This window comes from Sinocyclocheilus grahami, unplaced genomic scaffold (genome assembly GCF_001515645.1).
Source record: "Sinocyclocheilus grahami isolate Dianchi unplaced genomic scaffold, SAMN03320097.WGS_v1.1 scaffold888.1, whole genome shotgun sequence".
Lineage (NCBI taxonomy): Eukaryota > Metazoa > Chordata > Actinopteri > Cypriniformes > Cyprinidae > Sinocyclocheilus > Sinocyclocheilus grahami.
Genome location: NW_015506067.1, coordinates 403,497 through 429,455, shown reverse-complemented (window position 1 = coordinate 429,455; position 25,959 = coordinate 403,497). Strand labels below are relative to the sequence as shown.

The 25,959-nt window shown below is 39.6% G+C and overlaps 1 protein-coding gene across 1 annotated transcript in view; it reads left to right on the top strand.

Annotated features, from left to right (window-relative positions):
* The window catches only part of gucy2ca (guanylate cyclase 2Ca), a 40,754-nt gene extending 17,244 nt beyond the window's left edge, over nt 1-23,510 (top strand). Inside the window, exons 10-27 of the mRNA XM_016248666.1 lie at nt 3,750-3,861; nt 3,949-4,030; nt 4,282-4,384; nt 4,480-4,542; nt 5,625-5,696; nt 8,273-8,377; nt 8,465-8,551; nt 11,770-11,902; nt 12,195-12,332; nt 12,589-12,677; nt 16,812-16,903; nt 16,989-17,147; nt 18,226-18,418; nt 18,543-18,717; nt 21,540-21,638; nt 21,727-21,821; nt 21,976-22,052; nt 23,320-23,510. Coding sequence (XP_016104152.1) covers nt 3,750-3,861; nt 3,949-4,030; nt 4,282-4,384; nt 4,480-4,542; nt 5,625-5,696; nt 8,273-8,377; nt 8,465-8,551; nt 11,770-11,902; nt 12,195-12,332; nt 12,589-12,677; nt 16,812-16,903; nt 16,989-17,147; nt 18,226-18,418; nt 18,543-18,717; nt 21,540-21,638; nt 21,727-21,821; nt 21,976-22,052; nt 23,320-23,494 — 2,049 coding nt within the window. The 3' untranslated portion in view covers nt 23,495-23,510. The remainder of the gene's footprint in view (nt 1-3,749; nt 3,862-3,948; nt 4,031-4,281; nt 4,385-4,479; nt 4,543-5,624; nt 5,697-8,272; nt 8,378-8,464; nt 8,552-11,769; nt 11,903-12,194; nt 12,333-12,588; nt 12,678-16,811; nt 16,904-16,988; nt 17,148-18,225; nt 18,419-18,542; nt 18,718-21,539; nt 21,639-21,726; nt 21,822-21,975; nt 22,053-23,319) is intronic.
* The last annotated feature ends 2,449 nt before the right edge of the window (nt 23,511-25,959 follow it).

Sequence of the window (25,959 nt, the reverse complement as noted above, 5' to 3'; positions counted from 1 at the left end):
TCTTTTCATTTTTTAAATAATTTCAAATATCAGTATTCAACATTTCATGTTTAAAATATCAAAACATTACTTATGCATTTGTAACTGCAGGCTAAAGCATTCCATGTCCCTCTAAGTTGCATTAACATGTGTAAATACATCTAAATGCCACTTCATATGCAACTTCTGCAAAGGTTAATTTTATTGATACTGATTTCATTTGTTTAGTAACAGCCTAAATGTATTATTATTATAATTGACTGATTAAATGTAAGAATTTGACTTAAAAGATGATGCACACTTTTAGAAAAAAATGGCTTTATAAAGGTAAAAATGTCCATAAAAGGTAAAAATCTATTTAAATTTATTGGAAAAGCTTAATTTCTATCACTGCTGTGAACTGACCAGACAAAATATGAAATGTATCAAAAACTTTAGGAGTCAGCTGTCCACGGTAGTCCTCAAGTTACCAGCACAATAACACACTCAGCAAAATATCGTCTAATTATCTTTATGGATAAAATCCCAGAAAATATTGAGATATTATTTTTGTCAATATTGCACACCCCTAGTACTGACACAAAATGATTTGTAACGGTCGCTTTGTCACACCCAGTGTAGACAGCCTCAAACTGTTGGTTTATTTCTGTCTCTTTTTTTTTTTTTTTTGGCTAGTAGAAGTTATGAATGGCCGGTAACTTAAAAATTTAGTAGCCGAATTGGCTGGTGAGTGAAAGAGTTAATTTCAATCCCTGTATACTGTATATATAAAAATTTAATTAAATATGAAAGGGGGCTAGGTTTTTTCCTGTAAATCATATACTTCTATGAAGGACAAAGATCTATTGCATTTTTCTATTTCATCACTTTGAGGGCTTTTTTATAAGAAATAAACTCATTATAAAATTTACAAAACGTTGGTTTCATCTTCAAGTACTTAGATTTGTGTATGTAAATTTTTCCCATGCAATATGCAATAGCCTAAATCTTTTGTCCTTTATAGAAGAATATGATTTACAGGAAAACCCCTAGCCCCCTTTTATGTTTAATTATATATATATATATATATGAGAAGAGTTCAGATGCAAAAGCCTCTAAGTGCCATCTAAAATTTTTCTTTAAAATGGATATTTTCTCAGGCTCCTGTGTTTACGCTCAGTTATTATACTTAAATGGGAAAGAAAATAAATTATTCATTGCCATTAAAGTGAAATTACTGAACCTACACATAGGAGCCTGAAAATGCTCATTTTAGAAGAAAATTTCAAACGGCTTTTGCATCTGAACTCTTCTCACACACACACATATATATATAAAACCTGTTCCCTTTCAGTCGGTCACTCCGAGTCACGCCGGTGACCGACGAATTGGGATCTCGCTTAGAGAGACCAATCCACTTCGAGTGTAAACTAAACGAGCCAATGCACATTGGCATGCGATGATTGCATCCAGCTGCCGCTGATCACAGCGTGAGCATAAAAAGGCAGCCAGTGCAAACGCATACCAGCTTTTCGCTTCGGAGCCGAGCAATAACATCGTTCTGCTCCTACCAAACTGCTTCGTGTGTGATGAGTCTAGCATGCTCTCAGGAGCTTTTTGTGTTGGCGGATGGCGCTTCAGTGGTGGTCGTTCCTGTGTCGAGTGGGTTGCGCACTTCAGGCTGCACTACCCCTTGTCGTGCTGCAAACGGCCGTTTCCCCTGTGCGTCTCAGCACGTAAAAGAGCATTTCCCTAAAAGAGCCAATATCTCTAAAAGAGTACAATAAGTGGGTGCATCTTTGTAAAGACGATGGATCGTCTTTTTAAAGATGCCGTTTCACCCCGTGCTTTTCTGGATGCAGTCGTTACCTGGCACCGGGTGATGGTCACGATCGCTGCCTCACATGTCTGGGCATGAAGCACGCTGAGGTGGCGTTCGTGGATGAGTCATGTTCCCATTGCGGGAAGATGACCATCTCGAAGCTGTGGGCCCCCCTGGAGGAAACAGAGCCCTGTTGCCTCTGCCACAATCTAGTGTTCGTTCTGGCGGCAGCCAGGCGTGGACTACTTCGGGAAGTAGCACGGGCAGTCGGAGGGTTACAGTGGTGGCAAACCCCTCAGGGAACCAACCCTCAGGGGCCCACTACTCCTCCAGCGCTCCGCAGCCAGCCGAAGGAACGTGCTGGGCCCTCTTCAAAGAGCGTACCAGCGGTATCCCTTGGGGCTCCTCCCGATGACCGGATGTTGATCACTGCATCGGAGGGAGAGCTCTGGACGATTGGTTTCTCAGGGGGGCTCGCGCTGGTTCTCAGCGCCGCCTTTCTTCCCGGAGGTGCATGAGGAGCTCACCAGGTCATGGACGGCACCTTTTATTGCCGGAAACCGACCTGCTGGTTCCTCCTGCCTCACCACTCTCGACGGTGGTGCAGCTAGGGGGTATACGGGGGTTCCCCCGGTGGAGCGGTTGGTTGCGATGCAGTTGTGTCCACCCGGCAGGGCGAACCGTGCCTCCTCTCCCGGGTCTGTAGGTACTCGTCTGGCCTGTCCGGCGATGCTTATACAGCCTGTGGAGAAGCTGCCTCTGCCTTACATGCTATGGCATTACTGCAGGTGCACCAGGCCAAGGCACTGAAGGACCTGCACGAGGGTGGTCATGATCCGGAAGTTCTGAATGAGATCCGAACAGCTACTGACCTCGCGCTCCGAGCGACGAAGGTCACAGCGAGTTCTCTGGGTCGTGCGATGTCCACACTTGTGGTCCAGGAGCCCCATCTCTGGCTGTGTCTGGTTGATATGAGGGACGCCAACAAAGTTCGGTTCCTTAATGCCCCTGTGTCCCAGACCGGCCTCTTCGGCAACGCGGTTGAGAGCCTGGCCCAGCAGCTCTCGGCTGCACAGAAGCAGACTGAGATCACATCCTGCCCTGGCGGGTAGCTGCTGACTCCACCCGTCCGCTGGCCGCAGCGCCCCAGCCTGCAAAATTTGGATTTTGAATCACCGACAGGTCCACATATTTAGCATGCCAAATATTTCACAGGCATCAGCGCCGCATCGGCGATTCTCTCAGATTGCGTCTTTGATAATTCACACTGCATGATTGTCACTCGCGTGAACGAGCATCGATTTGCCTCTGATTTCGCAAAACCTGTCGGCGAGTGAAAATCGGGGCTAAAATCGTGCATTGTGAACTCGGCATGAATGCTACCCCAGATAGTTGTGCAGTGTGAAAACAACGGTGATCCGACAACTTTGAAAATCATGCAGTGTGAACTCGGCATAAGTCATTTCCCTCATTTGTAAGTCGTTTTGAATAAAAGCATTTCCAAAATCAGTGGTTTTGAGGTCCAGGGAAGTATTAAAAATGTAAAAATAAATAGGTTTGAATTAACAAACTAAATAAAAATATTAAATAAATTAATAATACATCTAACATTACAGTAGTCCTGTGAGTAGAACATTTAATTATGTAATTTAATAGAAGTGAAATCCTTTTTTTCCTTTTCAAATAATATTGTACACATATATTTATAACATTATTTATTCAAAGTATAAATTGGGATTTTATACATGAAAATATTAAATAAATTGAATTGTAATTTTTTTGGGGTCCGTGGGATCTAAGAGATTGAAAACACTTACACTAAATTAATAAATGCAAATAAAAAATTGAATCAATTCCTGATATAAAAAAGTCAAGCCTCATTCTACACCACAGAAGTAAAATAGGTTTTGTGTTGTTTGTATCTTTCAAGCATGTTTTGGTTTGACAGTTGTCTGTTGTTTTTCTTCAGTATAAGACGTTGTTCGTCTTCAGCACGTCTCTGAACGTCACGTGGGTCAATCACACGAATCCCGACCTGGTGTGGGATGGATCGCAGCTGCCCAGAGATAAACGTGCTCATGGTAAACTGGCCACGTTCGCTAATTAAATGCCATGTGACTGACAGACTGCATCCCGTTATCTAATGCTAACTAACGTGTGTTTCTCAGGGATGGAGGCTCAGAACATCATCATGATCGTTCTCGGGATCAGTGTGGTCATGGCCACCGCCATCGCTTTCATCTTATACAGGTAAAACATGTCAAATGGGTTGCATTTCACCCCAAAACCAATGAGAAATCAATCACATCTGTATCTTTAAGATGGTTTTGACAAAAGAACTGAATGGAGAACAAGAACTGTGTGGGGTCTTAAATGAAAATGAAACCTATTTTATATCATATAAATAATTTTCTATATATGACATTTTTAATTTTATATGCATTAATTTCATAACAATTAAACACAGTTGTGTTAAGACATGCATCTGTTTGTATTTTCAGGCAGAACAGGAGGGTGCGTTTTGATCAAAAGAAATGGTCTCACATCAACCCGTCACTCATCACGCTGCTGGACGACAAAGAGAGAAACCACATCAGTCTGACAGTAAAAGCGACCATCCATCTGTCTGTCTGTCCATGATTACGCCTGCAGGTTGTCTGTCAGCCTCTGAGTGACGTTTGTATGTGTTTTTGTTGTAGATCGATGAGGAGAAGAAGGGCGACAACAGCTTCCTGATACACAAGGGCCGATACGACAAAAAGGTGTGTGTGTGTTGTCCTTAAGTGGGGTTATCTTCCCAAAATATCATATCACAATCTTATAACACAAAAACATGATCAACGATCTGAATCGTTATCTTCCCAATTTTGCGATGTACTATTGAGCATATCCAAACAGGAACAAGCCTATGACTTACCTATTTACACAATTTAAAAAACACACAATTGCATTAAACAATCAGTTGTTAAAATGGTCAGTAAACTTTAAAACAATGCATTACTGTATAAAATATGATTCTCATTAAAGTTAAAAAGTGATTCAGTCAAAAGCAGTGAGTGATTTTCTCTTTGTATTTTGTTGTTTAATTAACATTAATGACACAGACAGCAGTAGGTTTATTTGGCTGCTCTCTCTTTAAGACTTGAATGCACAAATCTAATGTACTGACATACATCCATTTTCCTTCCCAATCATTTATGTTCACTAAAGATATAACTGTCTTTATGTAAATACTCACCAAGACAGACATTTTGACAATTTTTTAATGTATATTTGACTGTTTATGCACGTGCCTGAAACCCCAGGTATACTTTACTCTTCCGTGTTTTCACCCCGTCTCTGAGCACGTGCGAGGAATAGACTCTTTTCGCAGATAATGCGCTTTTAATAACTATTTAAAAATAAAGCATGTCCTACAGTAGACTGCATTTTACGACAGTAGGTTTTTAAGGAGAAGTGAAAGCACACCGCTTTAAATAGAAGGAACGGTATGTGGCACAATGATAGTTTTAATAAAATCGAAACTGAAACAAAAATTTGATTCATTCATTGCACTACTGCTGCTAGCTCACGTTAAATTGTTTTTTTTAAATACATCACCAAGCATGAAAGACACATGATATAGACGCATAATTTAATTGGTCCAATCACAGTCATGTAAAAGGCAGTCATTGCTGTAGATTTAAAAAACATTTTAGGACATAAAAGATCACAATCTATGATTCACTTAAAAAATTGAATGTAGACGTCTTTAAGATCAATCACAATGTTAGATTGCCCTCCCCTAGTGTGTCCTCTCGCGTGTGTGTATATTATGGGTGTTTATGTGTGTGTGTTTCTACAGCCCGTCATTCTGAAGGAGTTGAGAAACACAGATGGAAACTTCTCTGAGGATCAACGCATCGAGCTCAATGCTGTAAAACCCTACATTTTACTCTGATACTTCAGTATAATAATAAAAAAGTGTGTATATATATATATATATATATATATATATATATAACAAGAGTCTCAGTTAGCTTAACGCAGAACACGTAGCAAGGTTTTTTTTTTATTATTATATAATAAATAAAAAGAAAACAGTTATAATAGGAAAAGAATAGAGCAAGCTAGTGTTAGAGGCCTTTTTTGCTTTTTGTTAATTGTATAATAAATAAAAAGAAAACAAATAGATAGAATACAAAAAGAGTAGAGAAGCTAATGTTAGTTTTTTTATTTTATGTTTTTTTTAAACAACCAGTTAGTAAATGAATAGAGTGCAAGTCTAAAAGGTTTTTTTAAAGAATAGAAATAGAATAGAGAGTGCTAGAGTTAGAGGGTCAAACAAAGATGGAAGAGATGTGTTTTAGCCGATTCTTGAAGATGGCTAAGGACTCAGCTGCTCGGATTGAGTTGGGCAGGTCATTTCACCAGGAGGGAACATTAAATTTAAAAGTTTGTGAAAGTGATGTTGTGCCTCTTTGGGATGGCACAATAAAGCGGAGTTCACTTGCAGAACGCAAGCTTCTAGAGGGCACAGATGTCTGAAGTAATGAATTTATGTAAAGGGGTGCAGAGTCAGTGGTGGTTTTGTAGGCAAACATTAATGCCTTGAATTTTATGCGAGTAGCTATTGGTAGCCAGTGCAAATTGATAAACAGAAGTGTGACGTGCATTCTTTTCGGCTCGTTAAATATTAATCTTGAAATCTTGCTGCCGTGTTTTGGATTAATTGTAAAGGTTTGATAGAACTGGCTGAAAGACCTGCCAAGAGAGCATTGCAATAGTCCAGCCTGGACAGAACAAGAGCTTGAACAAGGAGTTGTGAATCATTTTCTGAAAGAAACCGAACAGACAGAACCTAGTGATGCCATGTAGACAGAAGAGAAGCGGTCCAAGAACTGAGCCCTGAGGCACCCCAGTAGTTAGATGTTGTGACTTGGACACCTCACGTCTCCAAGATACCTTGAAGGACCTTACGGAGAGGTAAGAGTCAAACCACTGAAGTGCGGTTCCTGAGATGCCCTTTGCCAATAGGGTTGACAAGAGGATCTGGTGGTTAACCATGTCAAAAGCAGCGGACAGATCCAGCAAGATAAGCACAGAAGATTTGGAATCTGCTCTTGCCAGTCTTAGGGCTTCAACAACTGAGAGCAAGGCAGTCTCGGTTGAATGTCCACTTCTGAAACCAGACAGGTTTCTATCCAGGAGGTTGTTCTGTGTGAGAAAGGCAGAGACTTGGTTGAACACAGCGCATTCAAGTGTTTTTACAATGAAAGGAAGAAGGGAAACCGGTCTGTAGTTCTCTAAAAGAGTTGGTTTAAGGGTGGGTTTCTTAAGTAGTGGGGTTATACGAGCCTGTCTAAATGTTGAGGGAAAAACACCAGTGTGAAGGGATGTGTTAATGATGTAAGTGAGTGCAGGTACAACTGCAGGATAAATGGCTTGAAGGAGATCAGATGGAATAGGATCAAGTGGACAAGTAGTATGATGATTGGAAAGGATGAGTTTGGAGACTTCTGCCTCAGAGAGTGAAGAGAAGGATGTGAATGAGTGTATGTTTGCTGGTAAGATGTGCTTGACAGATTGTGGTGTGGCAAATTGTGCACTGATGGTTTTAATTTTATTAATGAAGAACGTGGCAAAGTCATCAGCTGGACAAAAGAGGGAGGAAAATATTTTAAATAGCATGCGAGAGTTAGACGAATTGTTAATTTTGTTATGATATAATAGACGTTTTCTAGAACAATTTCTATATTTTAGTTTTACATACATACACACACACACACACATTTTTGTTGATTAAAAAATAAATAAATATGAAAACAGTAATGTAAACCGTAAAGAACTAATTTATTTGTATTTCAGCTAGTTCATGATTCAGTTAAGTATATAATAATTAAGTACATAATATGAGAATCACCATTCAGAATAGAGAATTACAAAAGTAAAACTTGACAAATGACACATTACAGTGATGAAAAAGTGTCATGAAAAATAGGCTTAATTTGCATTGCAAATTTCTCTTCAATATACCTATAGTGGTGTGAAATGATTAATCGCATCCAAAATAAAAGTTTTTGTTTACATAATAAATATACACAGCACACACACATATATTATGTATATATAAATACACACACATACAGTATATATTTTGAAAATATTTAGATGTATTTACATTTAGATATTTATATTCTTTTATTTTTTTTATTATATACAAATATATTTAATATATAAACATAACATGTTTTTCTTAAATATATACATGCATGTGTTTGTATTTATATATACATTAAATATACACAGTATACACACATTATGTAAACAAAAACTGTTATTTTGGATGCGATTAATCGTTTGACAGCACTAATATACACACACACACACATATATATATATATATATATACATATACACACACTCATTTCTGTGAGATTCACTCAATTATTTTATTTTGCATATAATATGGTCACCTAAATATCTGTAACAAATCGTTTCTTTTTCTCTCAGTTGTTGCATATCGATTATTATAATCTGACGAAGTTTTATGGGACAGCGAAGTTCGACTGTGGTGTTTTCGGGGTGTTTGAGTTCTGTGAGAGAGGATCGCTGCGGGTAAAACAATCATCACACTCATAAATCACAGACTGAACCATCCCATCCATCATCACATGACTCTTGTGTGTGTGTGTGTTCCTTTAGTACGTGCTGAACGATAAGATCTCGTATCCTGATGAGAGTTTTATGGATCTGGAGTTTAAGATCTCTGTCATGTACGACATCGCAAAGGTGAGTGTGTTTCATCATGTACGCGGCATACACTGTCTTTTACTGCTGCGTCCATAAAAACACAGTTTAATACTCGCTGATGGTTTTATGATGATCATAGATGAGTCAGTGAATGGAAACATAAAAGTCATGAATAACATCGGATGTAAACACCAGTGCATACACGAGTAAAGAGCTCAGATGATCACTAAAGGGTTGTGGGTTCAAACCCCAGAAAGTCTGATTTAAATCACACGTGTTTCCATATATATATATATATATATATATATATATATATATATATATGAGTTCAGATGCAAAGCCTCTAAGTACGTCTGACGTTTTTCTTTAAATGTAGCATTTCTTTCTGGCTACTATGTATAGGTTTCTATGTAAGTACTGGTACTTCTGAATAGGTTGAGGCTGAGATTTAGCGCATTTGAAGTGAAAGTACTTGATGAACATGTACTATGTATCAGTATCGTTATTTCATTTTTGACCAAGATGGCTTTTAGAGGCTTTTGCATTGGAACTTTTCACATATATAATATATATATATACACAGTATATCGCCGCCTTGCATTATAAGGTTCTATCTGTCTATCTAGTTTTGAGATATTGAGCTTCAAAGTTTTTGCATTACATAGACTTCTGTAGATAGAACCCTTTTTGTTTTCTTTAAAAAATGCCCAAAATGTACACAGCTTACAAAAGAAACATCACATAATGTGAATAAGTTGTCACAGAATAAGAATATGCGAATAGCTCAGTTTTGAAAAAAATGTCAGATAGAACCTTATAATTCCAAGACGATATATATATATAAATATTTACACACACACACACACACACACACACAGAGTGCAATTTAGAAAGTATTCTGACCCGCTTCACTTTTTTGTTATGTTGCAGCCTGATACTGTTGTGTAATTTTATTGAAGTATTATGTGAAAATGAAAGTAATCAATATATATATTAATATGCTGAATTATGTTAACTCTGGATGTCATAGAACGAATAATAGTCTTTTCATTAGACAGTGAATCTTTCATTAGACAGTACACCAGTGAGCTTGAAATAATGTAACAACACGTATAATGGTCCTTTCATTAGACAATGGACCTTTCTGTAGACAGCAGACGTAAACATGAAATAATCTAATATTATCAGGAACAGGTGGATGGATGTGACGCACACATCTCGTATGACCACATTACCAACCAATGGAAGGTGGCAAAACAAAAGCAAGTAGATAAATTTGACACACATCTCGTATGACCACACTACCAACCAATTAGAAAACAAGGCCAAAAGAGTTGGAAACAATTGTAGCAAATCAGGTATCTATAACCAATAAAAAGTAACCGGAACAAAGAAAAAACTGAAAATGACCAAATTTGGAGAGAACAAGGGGTATAATAACATGAGCTGACAAACAAAGACTTTGGAATGATTTGGAATGCTGTGACTGTCTTCCCGGCTTTATTTCTTTGTTAAATAAAGTCTTATTTTGACATCTGGAACTCTGCTCCTCCACTTCATTGGCCGCACCCAAGAAAAATCCACAACAATACTAAAAAATTTTAAATTATTTTTTTTTTCTCATTACTCTACACTCCGTACCTCATAATGACAAAATGAAAACAGAATTTTAGAAATGTCTGTAAATTTATTAAAAAGAAAAAAAATGAAATATGACATTTACATAAGTACTCAGTACTTAGTTGAAGCACCTTTGGCAGCAATTACAGCCTCGAGTCTTTTTGGGCATGACGCAACAAGCTTTGCACACCTGGATTGGGGGATTTTCTGCCATTCTTCTTTGCAAATCCTCTCAAGCTCAGTTGGGTTGGATGGGGACCGTCGGTGGACAGCCAATTTCAGTTTTCTCTAGAGATGTTCGATAGGGTTCAAGTCAGGGCTCTGGAATGTGAACCTTCGGCCCAGACTGAGGTCCTGAGCGCTGTGGAACAGGTTTTCATTGAGGATATCTCTATACTTTGCTCCATTCAGCTTTCCCTCATCCCTGACCAGTCTCCCAGTCCCTCCCACTGAAAACAGCCCCACAGCATGAGGCTGCTATCAGCACACTTTACTTTTGGGATGGTACTCTGCAGGTGATGAGCGGAGCTGGTTTCCTTCAAACATGATGTTTAGAATTGAGGTTCATCAGACCAGATAATCTTGTTTCTCAGAGTCTGAGGGTCCTTTAGGTGCTGTTTTGCAAAATCCAAGTGTGTTTTCATGTGTTTTCACTGATGAGAGGATTGAGTCTGGCCACACCAACATAAAGCCCAGATTGGTGGAGTGTTGCAGTGATGTTTGTCCTTCTGTAGGTTTCTCCCATCTGCACATATGATCATGGAGCTCAACTAGAGTGACCATCAGGTTCTTGGTCACCAGTCTAGACAAGGCCCTTCTCCATCAATTGCTCAGTTTGGCTGGGTTAAAATACAAAAAAAAAACTAAAACTGCTAAAATAAACTAATTACAACAAAAATCCTATAATATAATCATATTTAAAAATAATAATAATAAAAAAAAATTAAACATGCAAGATTAATAAATCTAATTTTATAATGAAAATGGAAAATATAAAAATAAAACCTAATTCTAAATATTAACAAAAACTCTGATAGCATGTTAGTGATACTAAATGTATACACACATATGGGTTGTTATCATTAACTAAAACTAAAACCATTAAAACATTTTAATACTTAAACATTACCTGAAATCAAATTATTTTATATATTTTTTATTCTTGTTATATTTATTTAAACTTATTCTTATTTCAGTTAGTTTAATTTACGTTTAGTTTAAGTTGAAGTCCTCAAATAACTAAAACTAATAAAATAAAACATAATAAAAACAATATAATATGTGAAACAACAACAACATATAACAAAATTACAAAGACTAAAATGAAACCAATATATACAAATAAAATCTAATTCAAAATTTATATGTAAGGATTTAATCATTAAAATACCTAAACTTATTTTATTTCAGCTAGTTTAGTTTAAGTGTGAGCGTTTCGAAATTCAGTTCAAAGAAGTTAGTTTAAGAGTTAAATAGTTAAAATTTTCAAAACATCTAAGTTTTATGAGAAAAGAATATAATATTAATTATAGGACATACATGCGCCTCCATATGTTTGGAAACAGTCATTATATTTGTGATTGGACACACTTGACCGTTGCCCTCTGATGATGTCATTGCCCTGACTGTTTGGTCAGGGCATGTCATACCTGCACTCCAGTAACGTTGGCGTTCACGGCCGGCTGAAATCCACCAACTGCGTGGTGGACAATCGCATGGTGGTGAAGATCACCGACTTCGGCTGCAACACCATCCTCACGCCCGGGAAAGGTTAGTGATGTCACTTCCTGTTTCTTTGTGCATGAGAGACACGTAACACAGTTCAACTACAGAAATAATGAAGATTGTTATAAAATATATCTCAAACTAAGGGAATAGTTTGCCCATGGAATAGTTTTCAGCAAATTTTCCTTTTTAGGTGAACTATTCCTTTAAATACTACTGATAGTCTTATTAATATCTGCTGTGATGTCCAGATTTAATTTCATGTTCAGAGTCTCTATAAGTCGTTGCCGACATATCAAGAGATGAAAGAATGAATGAAGTCTGTCTGTCCTGCCAGACCTGTGGACGGCGCCGGAGCACATGCGTGTTCAGGGTATTTCTCAGAAGGGCGACATCTATAGTTTTGCCATCATCTCGCAGGAGATCATCCTCAGGAAGAACCCATTTCACACGTGCTGCTGCTCCGATATGGCAGGTACAAACTGACCCATTCAGTCCACCTGTATCCCAAAGATAGAGTATTTTATACATGTAGAATCTGAACATTTACACATTTATCAGATGCTTTTGACTTGTTTCAACTAATGCATTGCATGGGAATCTAACTTTGCTCTGCTGTTTTGAGTTAGAGGAACATTTGAACAGCATGTCTGAGTTTTACTGTATAAATCAATTGTATAAATTATCTTTCCTGCTCTTTCGGTGTGTGTTGATCATCTTTTCTCCTCTAGAGAAATTGTATCTCGTTCAGTATCCGCGGGGGCCGAACGTCTTCCGACCCGATCTGAGTTTCGAGTCTGTTGGAGAGACTGAAGCAGAGGTACTGTTACAAGAGATTCTATTTGTTATAAAAAATGGTTCAGAAGCTGGAACGCCCTTTCACAATTTGAGTTGAATTACTGAAATAAATGAACTTTTTCACGACATTCTAATTTATTGAGATGCACCTGTATATGGCAGCTCTAGCAAAGGAAGCCCCACCTTCTAAATTAAAGAGACAATCCTGTTACTGCAGTTTCTGTTAAAGGGGTCATCGGATGCCCATTTTCCACAAGTTGATATGATTCTTTAGGGTCTTAATTAAACGTCTGTAACATACTTTGGTTAAAATTTCTCAATGGTAGTGTTAAAAACACCCTTTTTACCCTGTCAAAATCAGCTCTGTTTTCAGCACGCCGTTCTAGTCTGTATTGCTTTAAATGCTAATGAGCTGTGCTGACCCCGCCCCTCTCTTCTGTGTGGCGACCATGTCTATGGGGGTGACGAGCAGACTGTAAACTTCAGCCGTGAAACTTGCGAACTAGCACATATTAGGAAAGGCGATTTGCAAAGATTCATAAAAAACCCTTATACTCACTTCTTCTGTAGATGAAGCTGGATCATGAATGATTCGCACAAACTTAAACGCATTTAGGCAGATCGGGGATTGGCACATTCCTTTCAAAAACGAAAGTAACGCTAATCCTCTGTGTCTTCAGCGGCTGCCAGTTACTTTTTCCCATTTATTGACTGACAGCTCTCCTGTCCCCATATTGGGAGAAATCGAGAGTACAGAGGCGTTGTGTGCGCTGTGTGAACATGATGTTACTGTAGTTCTAGACTAAATGTGAATGTGTATTAATTCATCCCACTCACAAAAAACAGATTTAGTATTCATCAAAATGAATTAAAACAGTGAAATGCAAACTCAGAATATGACGCAAACCTGCAATAATTAAATATGTATAATAACACAAATGTATCTAATCCCATTTTATTAACCAATGTCTTTGCTGCTGACCTTTGCTGATCCAGTTCAACCATACTAATAAGCAAAAATGATTTGAGAAACTAACAATTGTGCTTTGTACAGACATGAATTTACTTTTGCTTCAGACTGAGGTTTATTCATTACACTTTTTGGTGTGAAAGGGCTTTTACATTTGCTATAAATAAAACTTCTTATATTAAAAACAATCAAGACCTGCTTATATTTAAAAAGTAACGCGAAAGTAACGCAAAAGTAATATAACGCATTACTTTCCATAAAAAGTAACTAAGTAATGTAATTAGTTACTTTCTTTAGGGAGTAATGCAATATTGTAATGCATTACTTTTAAAAGTAACTTTCCCCAACACTGGTCGGGAGTAAATGACAACTGCTAGGTTCATTATTACATCCAACAACAAAACACCTCAATCGCTTAATCGGAGATGTTCTTGTCTTCCCCTGCACCGGAGTCGACACAATGGCGGACAGCTTTCAGCTCACTCAGGGCGGGTCTAACGTAAGATGACCTTGTCAATCAACTATTGTGGGCGTGGCCTGTGCAGAACTACGTCATTCTGACAGGAATCTTAGAACAACTTGATCTGAGAAAAGGGATTTTAAAATAGGGATTAAAAAAAAAAAACCACTTAGTGGATTTTTATCATTATAGGGTGGATGTGTACACACACTTCCAACACATTTATGTTCAAACAACAAAAGTGAATTTTGCATCCGATGACCCCTTGAAAAGTTATGGTTACCATAGCAACAGATCTGAGACTCACACTTATAACTGTACATGAGCATTGGCTGAACCAACCTGAAATCAACACTTTTTTTTTTGTATTTAAGCATAAGAAATATCATGTATAAAAGAGTTCATCAAATTCTATTAATTTGAAATATTTTATTAAATGTGAAATTAATGTATATTTTACCCTATTTCAGTGCAACAAACAGCATTTATGAGGCATTTCATTTCATTGTTTGTTTTTATTGCTGATATGAAACATGTTATAAAAATGTGAAAAATGCTTTTTTTAACGTTAACGCAGTTGTGTGGCTTTCCTAATCAAGTCCAGTCAGTATAATCAAACACAGCTGGACTCAAATTAAGGTGTAGAACCATCTCAAGGATGCTCAGAAGAAATGGACAGCACCTGAGTTAAATATTTGAGTGTCACAGCAAAGGGTCTGAATACTTAGGACCATGTGATATTTCAGTTTTTCTTTTTTAATAAATCTGCAAAAATGTCAACAATTCTGTGTTTTTCTGTCAATATGGGGTGCTGTGTGTACATTAATGAGGAAAAAAAATTAACTTAAATGATTTTAGCAAATGGCTGCAATATAACAGAGTGAAAAATGTAAGGGGGTCTGAATACTTTCTGTACCCACTGTATATATATATATATATATAAACATGAGGCTTTTTTTGTCAGATTTGATTGCAGTTTTAAAACCCATTTTAAAAACTATTTGAGAGCATGAAAACATTTATGAGGCTTTGTCCAATTTAACTGCAGATTAAAAATATATTATTGAAATGTGAAAAATGCTTTAAACGCTTTGTTCTTAAGTAGGGTTGGGTACCGAAACCCGGTACCAATATCGCACCGGTACATATGTAACCGGTATGTGCTAGAACCGAATCAGAACACAGATTTCGGTGCCATGCCTGAGCGATCGATTGAAATATTTGTCCTCTGGTTCTCCAAAACGGACGTAAGAAGCATCATCACCGGCACCGCACGTGAAAAATAATTTCCCGTCTGAGAAAATGCACGTGAACTCAAGTCAGAAAGCTCTAATAATACAAATCCAACTAATCTTTGTAGTAACGAGAGTGTCCATGTTATTTTCACATTCCGACCATAAAGCACAACTCGGGAAATGAGAGCATCCGAGGAGCGTGAATGCAGTAATTACACTTGCTCTGATGGCAGCAGGTAGCTTTCCGTTAACTAAGCTAAACATGCTTAAATTAAAATGTCTAAAGCTAAACTTCCCTTGTATTCACATTTCTAAACCTGTTGTCCAACAAAGGATAACATTATAACCTTTTTTTTACTCCACAACACCAGTCAAATGCTTCCTTTTGTGATCTGATGTGGCTTCTTGTCACAGAATGAGGCAGAAAATATGTTCCATGGGCTAATTTAAAAAGAATTCATTGATTAGCAATGGATTATAAATATACTTAATTATTATGAAAATACCAGAGATGGCTTGAATAACACAGATAAACTATATTGTCGCAGTCGAGTGTTTATTGTCTTCGTTTTATCATTCAAAACGTTTATATTTGATGGCCAATCCATCATTTTTTGGGGAATATTTTTTAATTGGTATAGTTTTAAAAGTATCGATTTGGCACTGGTATCGAAAAAAACCTAAATGATTCCCAACCCTATTCTTAAAGGAGTCATATTATGCCCCTTTTTACAATATGTAATATAAGTCTCTGGTGTCCCCAGAATGTGTCTGTGAAGTTTCAGGTCAAAATACTCCACAGATCATTTATTATATAATTTTACAAATGCCTATTTTGAGTGGAAGCAGAAACACGCTGTTTTTCGGACCTGTCTTTTTAAATGCAATGCTGCTGTTCCCCGCCCCCTTTTGCAGAATAGAGCTGCCCATTACAACTCGTACTTGCTAAAAAACATCTGTTTTAGCTCTGATTATCATGTTTATCGTGCTGAAATCATGCATTTTAAACCATATGAGTTTAAACTTCTGATATACGGTTTTCTGAAAGCACACATCCGAAGCACACGGACAGGAAGAGGCTGTCTAAACAAGAACAAGAACTTGTATACAAGAACTTACTAAACTAAGTTCTCATTCACATTGCGAAAACACAATGAGGCGCCGTGTGTGTAAACTTACAGATTGAGGGGTGGTAATATTATAATGAGAACCCTTTGCCACGTCACCAAGAGACCGAAATCAGACACGCTCATTTTCTCAGATGCTTGCAGAAAAAGGCTTACCAAAACAAAGTTACTGGGTTAATCTTTTTCACGTTTCCTTGGTTGGTAGATGCACCGGGGGCCTGATTATAGCTCTTAAAACCTGGAAAAGTCAGATTTTCATATGTCGTCACCTTTAAGTGACTTGCCTGGTTAAATAATGGTTAATATAATAAGGTTTTTAATTAAATATAAAATACATTTAAATTTAAATAAATTTATTTTGTAGCTGTTCGTGCTTATCAAGAGCTGCTGGGAGGAAGATCCAGAGAAGCGTCCGGACTTCAAGCGGATCGAGGGCGCTCTGGGGAAGATCTTCAGGTGCGTGAGTGATGCCAGAAGCTTGCGTTTGATCAAGTTTGGTGATCGTGAATGTGTACTGATGTGCTGCTTTGTGTTTCTGCAGTAACCTTCACAACCAGGCCAATGCCAGCTACATGGACAACCTGATCCGCCGGCTGCAGATGTACTCGAGGAACCTGGAGCACCTGGTGGAGGAGAGGACATCTCTGTATAAGGCAGAGAGAGACCGAGCCGACCAGCTCAACTTCATGCTGTTGCCGGGGTCAGAAACACACACACACACACACACACAGACAGAAGACACTAGCAGCTGCCTAACAACACCATGGCAATCATCTAGTATATTTTAGTAATTGCTTAGCAACACCTGAGCAACTTCCCAGGATATCTTTGTAACTTCCTAGCAACCCCATAACCATGCCCTAGAAATGGCTCAGCAACTGCATAGCAATGCCGTAAAATTGCCTAGCAACCACCCTTTGCACCCTAGCAATGACCCAACAACTGCCTAGCAACCACACAGCAATTCCCTAGAAACTGCTTAGCAATACCCTAGCAACCACCCAGGACACGTTACCAAATTGTCTAGCAAACGTATAGCAATGCCCTTTAAACTTGGCAACCAGATAGAAATGTCATAGTACCTGCCTAGCAACACCCTGACAACTACCCAGGACACCCTAGAAACTGCCTTGCAACCACATAGTGATGCCCTAGCAATTGCCTAGCAACCACATAGCAATGCCCTAGAATCTGCTGAGAAAACACATAGTGGTGCCCTAGCAACTGCCTTGGATGGCACACTAATGACATCCTAGTAGCAACTGCCTAGCAACCACATACCAATGCCCTTGAAACTGCTATTCTACAACAACTGCCCAGCATCCACATAGTGATGCCCTAGCAACTGCCTAGCAATCTCAAATGCCACACTAGCAACATCCTAGTAAACACTCAGGACACCTTAGCAACAACCTAGCAACCACAGTGTCCTAGCATCTATCTTACAACCACCCAGGACAACTTACCAAATTGCCTAGCAAATGTATAGCAATGCCCTTGAAACCTGGCAACCACATACTAATGCCATAGTACCTGTCTAGCAACACCCTGACAACTACCCAGGACACCCTAGAAACTGCCTAGCAACCACATAGTGATGCCCTAGCAATGGCGTTACCACCCAGGACACCCTAGCAAATGCTTAGTAACCACGCAGCAATGCCCTAGCAACTGCCTAGCAACTGTTAGGCATCCATCATGTGTTTCTAGGCAAGCGGCAGACGTGACCCTGATTTGACGCAATAAACCAGAAAGATTCTGTTCTGTCTCTCTTATAGTCCAGTGGTTCGCTCTCTGAAGGAAACGGGTTGTGTGGAGCCAGAGCTGTACGACGAGGTCACCATCTACTTCAGCGACATTGTGTGCTTCACAACCCTCTGCCATCACAGCACACCCATGGAGGTGGTGGACATGCTGAATGACATCTACAAGAACTTCGACAGCATTCTCGACCATCATGACGTCTATAAGGTGCACAAACACACAAGATGTGTTCAGATGCTCCGAGATAACAGCTAACAGACAATTGTTTTTATTTTAATATTTAAACATTTATATCTTAAAATAAATATCCTGAACTTGCCACTGTGTTCAGGTGGAGACCATCGGTGACGCGTACATGGTTGCGTCTGGTCTGCCAAGACGCAACGGAAACAGACATGCCGTGGACATTTGTCTCATGGCTTTGGACATCCTGAAGTTCATGGGGACGTACCAGCTTAGACACCTGCCAGGAATCCCACTATGGATCCGTATCGGGATCCATTCAGGTACATACACATGGGAGGATGGATAAAGAGAAAATGTTTATACATATAATTGACTAGGAATCAATTCCATAACATCTTGAGGATGGTGGCTGTGACACCTACAAGTCAAAATGCTTAAAAACAACCAAAAATGATTTAACTAATCAAACTACATCATGTCAAATACGGACTTTTCAAGCTTCTGCCATTCTAAACCAATTAGCCACCCAGAGGACCCTTGCAACTGCCCAGCAATCACAAAGCAATGCCCCAGCAACTGGCTAGCAAACACATAGCGCTGCCCCAGCAACTGCCCAGCAAACACATAGTGATGCCTCAGCAACTGCCCAGCAAACACATAGTGATGCCCCAGCAACTGCCCAGCAACCACATAGCGATGCCCCAGCAACTGCCCAGCAACCACATAGCGATGCCCCAGCAACCACATAGCGATGCCCCAGAACTACCCAGGACACCCTAGAAACTGCCTTGCAACCACATAGTGATGCCCTAGCAATTGCCTAGCAACCACATAGCAATGCCCTAGAATCTGCTGAGAAAACACATAGTGGTGCCCTAGCAACTGCCTTGGATGGCACACTAATGACATCCTAGTAGCAACTGCCTAGCAACCACATACCAATGCCCTTGAAACTGCTATTCTACAACAACTGCCCAGCATCCACATAGTGATGCCCTAGCAACTGCCTAGCAATCTCAAATGCCACACTAGCAACATCCTAGTAAACACTCAGGACACCTTAGCAACAACCTAGCAACCACAGTGTCCTAGCATCTATCTTACAACCACCCAGGACAACTTACCAAATTGCCTAGCAAATGTATAGCAATGCCCTTGAAACCTGGCAACCACATACTAATGCCATAGTACCTGTCTAGCAACACCCTGACAACTACCCAGGACACCCTAGAAACTGCCTAGCAACCACATAGTGATGCCCTAGCAATGGCGTTACCACCCAGGACACCCTAGCAAATGCTTAGTAACCACGCAGCAATGCCCTAGCAACTGCCTAGCAACTGTTAGGCATCCATCATGTGTTTCTAGGCAAGCGGCAGACGTGACCCTGATTTGACGCAATAAACCAGAAAGATTCTGTTCTGTCTCTCTTATAGTCCAGTGGTTCGCTCTCTGAAGGAAACGGGTTGTGTGGAGCCAGAGCTGTACGACGAGGTCACCATCTACTTCAGCGACATTGTGTGCTTCACAACCCTCTGCCATCACAGCACACCCATGGAGGTGGTGGACATGCTGAATGACATCTACAAGAACTTCGACAGCATTCTCGACCATCATGACGTCTATAAGGTGCACAAACACACAAGATGTGTTCAGATGCTCCGAGATAACAGCTAACAGACAATTGTTTTTATTTTAATATTTAAACATTTATATCTTAAAATAAATATCCTGAACTTGCCACTGTGTTCAGGTGGAGACCATCGGTGACGCGTACATGGTTGCGTCTGGTCTGCCAAGACGCAACGGAAACAGACATGCCGTGGACATTTGTCTCATGGCTTTGGACATCCTGAAGTTCATGGGGACGTACCAGCTTAGACACCTGCCAGGAATCCCACTATGGATCCGTATCGGGATCCATTCAGGTACATACACATGGGAGGATGGATAAAGAGAAAATGTTTATACATATAATTGACTAGGAATCAATTCCATAACATCTTGAGGATGGTGGCTGTGACACCTACAAGTCAAAATGCTTAAAAACAACCAAAAATGATTTAACTAATCAAACTACATCATGTCAAATACGGACTTTTCAAGCTTCTGCCATTCTAAACCAATTAGCCACCCAGAGGACCCTTGCAACTGCCCAGCAATCACAAAGCAATGCCCCAGCAACTGGCTAGCAAACACATAGCGCTGCCCCAGCAACTGCCCAGCAAACACATAGTGATGCCTCAGCAACTGCCCAGCAAACACATAGTGATGCCTCAGCAACTGCCCAGCAAACACATAGTGATGCCTCAGCAACTGCCCAGCAAACACATAGTGATGCCTCAGCAACTGCCCAGCAAACACATAGTGATGCCTCAGCAACTGCCCAGCAAACACATAGTGATGCCTCAGCAACTGCCCAGCAAACACATAGTGATGCCTCAGCAACTGCCCAGCAAACACATAGTGATGCCTCAGCAACTGCCCAGCAAACACATAGTGATGCCTCAGCAACTGCCCAGCAAACACATAGTGATGCCTCAGCAACTGCCCAGCAAACACATAGTGATGCCTCAGCAACTGCCCAGCAAACACATAGTGATGCCTCAGCAACTGCCCAGCAACCACATAGCGATGCCCCAGCAACTGCCCAGCAAACACATAGCGATGCCCCAGCACCTGCCCAGCAACCACATAGCGATGCCTCAGCAACTGCCAGGCAGCTGCATAGCGATACCTCAGCAACTACATAGTGATGCCCTAACAACTGCCCAGCAAGCACATAGCGAGGCCCAGCAAGCACATAGTGATGCCCCAGCAACTGCCAGGCAGCTGCATAGCAATACCCCAGCAACTACATAGTGAGGCCCTAACAACTGCCCGGCAACCACATAGCGAGGCCCAGCAAGCACATAGTGATGCCCCAGCAACTGCCAGGCAGCTGCATAGCAATACCCCAGCAACTACATAGTGAGGCCCTAACAACTGCCCGGCAACCACATAGCGAGGCCCAGCAACATCAGCTTGAAAATCTTTTTTTTGTATCTATAAAATTATAAATGATGGTAAATAGACTCAAGATAATAATGTGCAGTCGGTGTAGTCACTAACTTACTCTCACTAGTCACATGTGTGTGTGTAGGTCCATGTGCGGCTGGTGTGGTGGGTAATAAGATGCCACGTTACTGTCTGTTTGGAGATACGGTCAACACGGCATCACGTATGGAGTCTACAGGCCTGCGTAAGATGCAAACACACACATTCACATACACACACACACACACACACACACACACACACTTTGAGTGAAACAGCTGATGTGTTTCCAGCTCTGAGGATTCACGTGAGCGAGTCGACCATCAAGATCCTGCAGCGAACCGACTGTCAATTTGAGTGCGAGCACCGAGGAGAAACATACCTGAAGGTGAGAAGAGAGTCGGCGGCCAATCACAGGCTCTTATATTACCTTCCAGCCAATCACAATCTCTTATTTTAGTCCACTTGGACAATCACAAACTGTTAATGAAGAGTTAAAAATAAAAGCAGAAACTCGTGTAGCGCGTGTGTTTGCGTTTCAGGGTAAAGGAAAGGAGATGACTTACTGGTTGACAGGAGTCACCGGGCAGAAATACAACCTGCCGACACCACCAACAGCGTAAGACTTCCAGCACTCGTCTTGTGATCATAAAATACTCCCAGAATACATCAGTAAATCTTTTACACATGCTGGAGTTATTATCAGCGCAACATAAGGCCACCATTCACAACAACGGATGTTATTTTAATACAACATAGCATTTCAGACACAATATCTTCTTTTGCTTCACCAATAAAAATAAGCCAAAAGAAAGAACAGAGAGTGTATATTTTTTAGAATACCCAAGACCTGCCACTCGTATAGTTTTGAATGGGGGAAAAATGCAACGCTCAATATGGCTGCTCTACTGAAGGAAGCCCCTGCCTTCTGAGTAAAAGAGCTAAGCGCTATTCCGTAAAGTCATTGCATCACTGCAGATGCCGTTAGCAGTACCGGTTGCTATAGAAATACTTCAACGTTCTGGAGACGTGCGCTTAGGACTGCGCATGCGTACTGGCTGGAGCATATTGGAGCATTATGAACAACATTTATGAGACAGTTGTTATCAAATTTTATTGGTGATTTCAAATATGAAATTTAATCGTAAGCTTGGTGAACAGTTTTGGAGAATTTGATGTTTCCCCAATCAAAGAGATAGGAGCTACACTTGCATGCCCAAGAGGTGTTTCAAAGATGGACGCCGAGTGACATGACTTGCCTTAAAGGGACTTTGGTTAAACTTATTAATATGGAAGCTTGTTTAGGAGGAATTTTGCAACTTTATATCTCGTATTTGCAAGGATTCTGAAAAAGAAAACTGGGATTGGGAGCTACAAAACTCGCAATTGGGATATAAACTCACATTTGCGGGACAAAAAGTTGGATTGTGAGATAAAAAGTCAAACTTAGCATTTTTAAAATTTTTATTCTATGGCGGAAACAAAAAAACGGAATTGTGAGATGTAAACTGAGAATTCTGAAAAAAAAAAGTCGGAAGTGCAAGTTTAGCCAAGAAAAAAAAATGGAATCGTGAGACATTACAATTGTTACAACAAAGTTACAATTGTAAGATATAAACTCAGAATTCTGAGAAACAAAAATGTTAGAATTACGAGATATGAATTCACAATCGCAAGAAAAATTGTCAGAATTGTGAGAAAGTGTCACAATTACCTTTTTTTTTGCAAGACATAAACTGAGAATTCTGATGAATAAGTCATCATTGAGAGATAAAAATGAACAATTACCTTTTTATATTTTTATTCTGTGGTTGAAACGAGCTTTCATATGTGTAAGATCAATACACACAGGCACACTGATTCTCTCTGTGTCTTTTGCCCGTCAGAGAGAATTTCCAGCGTCTGCAGCAGGATTTGGCTGAGAGGATCGTCTCCACGCTGGACAAACGCGGGAACGAGCGGCGTAAAACTCTCTCCACTCGCCAGCGCCGAACACAGAGACACAGCAGCGATGGGCAGCCCGAATACCTGCACCTGAACGACCCCACAACATACCTGTAGAAAACACACACTCACACACACCTGTATGTATTTAACTGTATGACTGTATTCCTAACTCCTTAGATTTGATCGTTTATGCTATCATTTATTCATTCTGAATGTGTGTTTATTGTAATATGAATGATGTATGTAATGTACAATATGACTTCATAAACAACTGGTTCTTACTCACATAGTCAATAAAAGAACAATCTGTATTTTATTTAGATGGTTTATTAACCAAACTGGCTTATTAATGAACAATCATTGGGGGGAATAAATCATACATCTGTTTTTATGCAATTAGCAGACACATTTATCCAAAGCGAGTGGAACATAAGCAATTAATCACAAAGCCAAATAAACATTAATGAACAAATATGACTCTCATCTGTGTGCTGGAGATCTCCCAAAATATACACAAGAAAATATTCATCTTTAAAAGGTTTTGTTGAGGACTGACAGATGCCACTGCTGGTGAATCGTTTTCTGCATCTCCTTCCATGTTAAGATCTCTGACAACATCATGAACTGAGATCCACAGAACTGCAGTTTTGAGTTCATGAGGTCTATAGTTTGAAGTGAATATTAATACGAGCTGCATTCATATCAAGTGTACAACTGGTATGTTGGATTATTTACCCTATGTATTAATTCTGCTGTTCACATTACTCTTCAGACTTATACAGGTTGTCCGGTTTTGGCGGTGACGAGGGCGGAGTTTCCCAATTCTGTGGCAGGAAGTGGCAGCCCATGCTCTGCCCATCCATTACACAGGCTCCGCCCACAGGGTCCCTCTTTGATTGGCATTTCCTGTGTCTGGCCATTGAAGTGCGGCCAAGGTGACGGGGCTACCTCTTCCTGTTCTATGGTTGTCGGGGTGTGAGGCGTAGAGTCCTTTTCACCTGCGGGGCAGATAGACAACACTCAGTGTGTTTACATGCACCCTCTGAATACGATTATAATGAGATTTTGGCAAGATTGCGAATAAACTTTACCTCATGTAAATGCAATACTTCGATCTAAATAATGCGATTAAGTTCATAATCGCAACAAGCATAATCGTCTTAACATACAGTAGGTGGTGTACGCAGATTTTAATCGCAATATACAGGCATGTAAACACCTTAATCGCATTATTGCCGCTCTGACCTATCTATTCATGCGCATGTAAACATAGTCACTCTATAAGTTTACATGGACATCAGTAATCTAATTATTTACCTTATTCTGAATACGACAATATTACGATTAAGGTGTTTACATGAGTTGCTTTTAGAATATTCCTTTCATGTTCCCGTTTTACATGTTATAGTACATAGTTTGATTAATGGCACACGGCATTACGTCCCCACGTGACGCCATCCGACATTCCCTCCAGAATTTCACGTATGCAGTTCGCCTTTGTTTTGGTGCCATACAGATCCGTTGGTCTGGTGCCATATACAGTTTTGGGTGATTCACTTTTAATTTTAAAGAAAGCTTCAAGTGCAGTTAATTATTTGTCATGCTATACGTGCAAACAGAGGACAGCGTTGTTGAAGCTCTTTTGTTTGCCATCAAACGGTTGACCACTGCCGTGTGCGTATCCTGTCGCAAAATGCAGCGAAAGGTCCTACACGACGGTAATGGTGCGATTAATTTGTGTACATGTCGATACTGCACTTCGATAATGCGACTAAAATTGGAACTCCACATGTCTTATTTTGATTTGTGTTTACTTAAGAGTATTAGTTTAGCCGGATTAAGGCAATCAAATATCTCTGTTTACATGGTAGATTCTTAATCATAGTATTGTCTTAATCGTGTTAAAATCAGAATATTGTTGTCCATGTAAATGTACTGCCTGCCTAGTTGAGCTAATGCTATAAAGCTAATCGATAACAATGACTACATTTACATGGGCATCAGTAATCTAATTATTTACCTTATTCTAAATAAGCCAATATTATGATTAAGGTGTTTACATGAGTTGCTTTTAGAAGTAGTATCGTAGTTCGATTAATGGCACACGTCATTACGTCCCCTCCGGAATTTCACGTATAAACTTATAGTTCGTTTTCGTGATGATGCCATGTACAGTTTTGGGTGTTTCATTTGTAATTTTATGAAAGCTTCAAGTGCAGTTAATTATTTGAACGTGCATACAGACGACGGCGGGTGTTGAAGCTCTTTTACTTGCCGTCAAACGGTTGAGCACTGCTGTGTGTGTATCCTGTCGCAAAATGCGGCGAAAAGTCCTACACGACGATAATAATGTGATTAAGGTGTTTATATATCTATACTGCACTTCAGTAATGCGACTAAAATAGGAATACTCCACATGTCTTAATTCGATTTCTGTTTACTTCGAATATGACTTTAGCCGGATTAAGGTAATCAAAAATCTCTGTTTACATGGTAGATTCTTAATCAGAGTATTGTCTTAATCGTGTTAAAATCAGATTATTGTTGTCCATGTAAACGTACTAACTGAAAGATGGCAC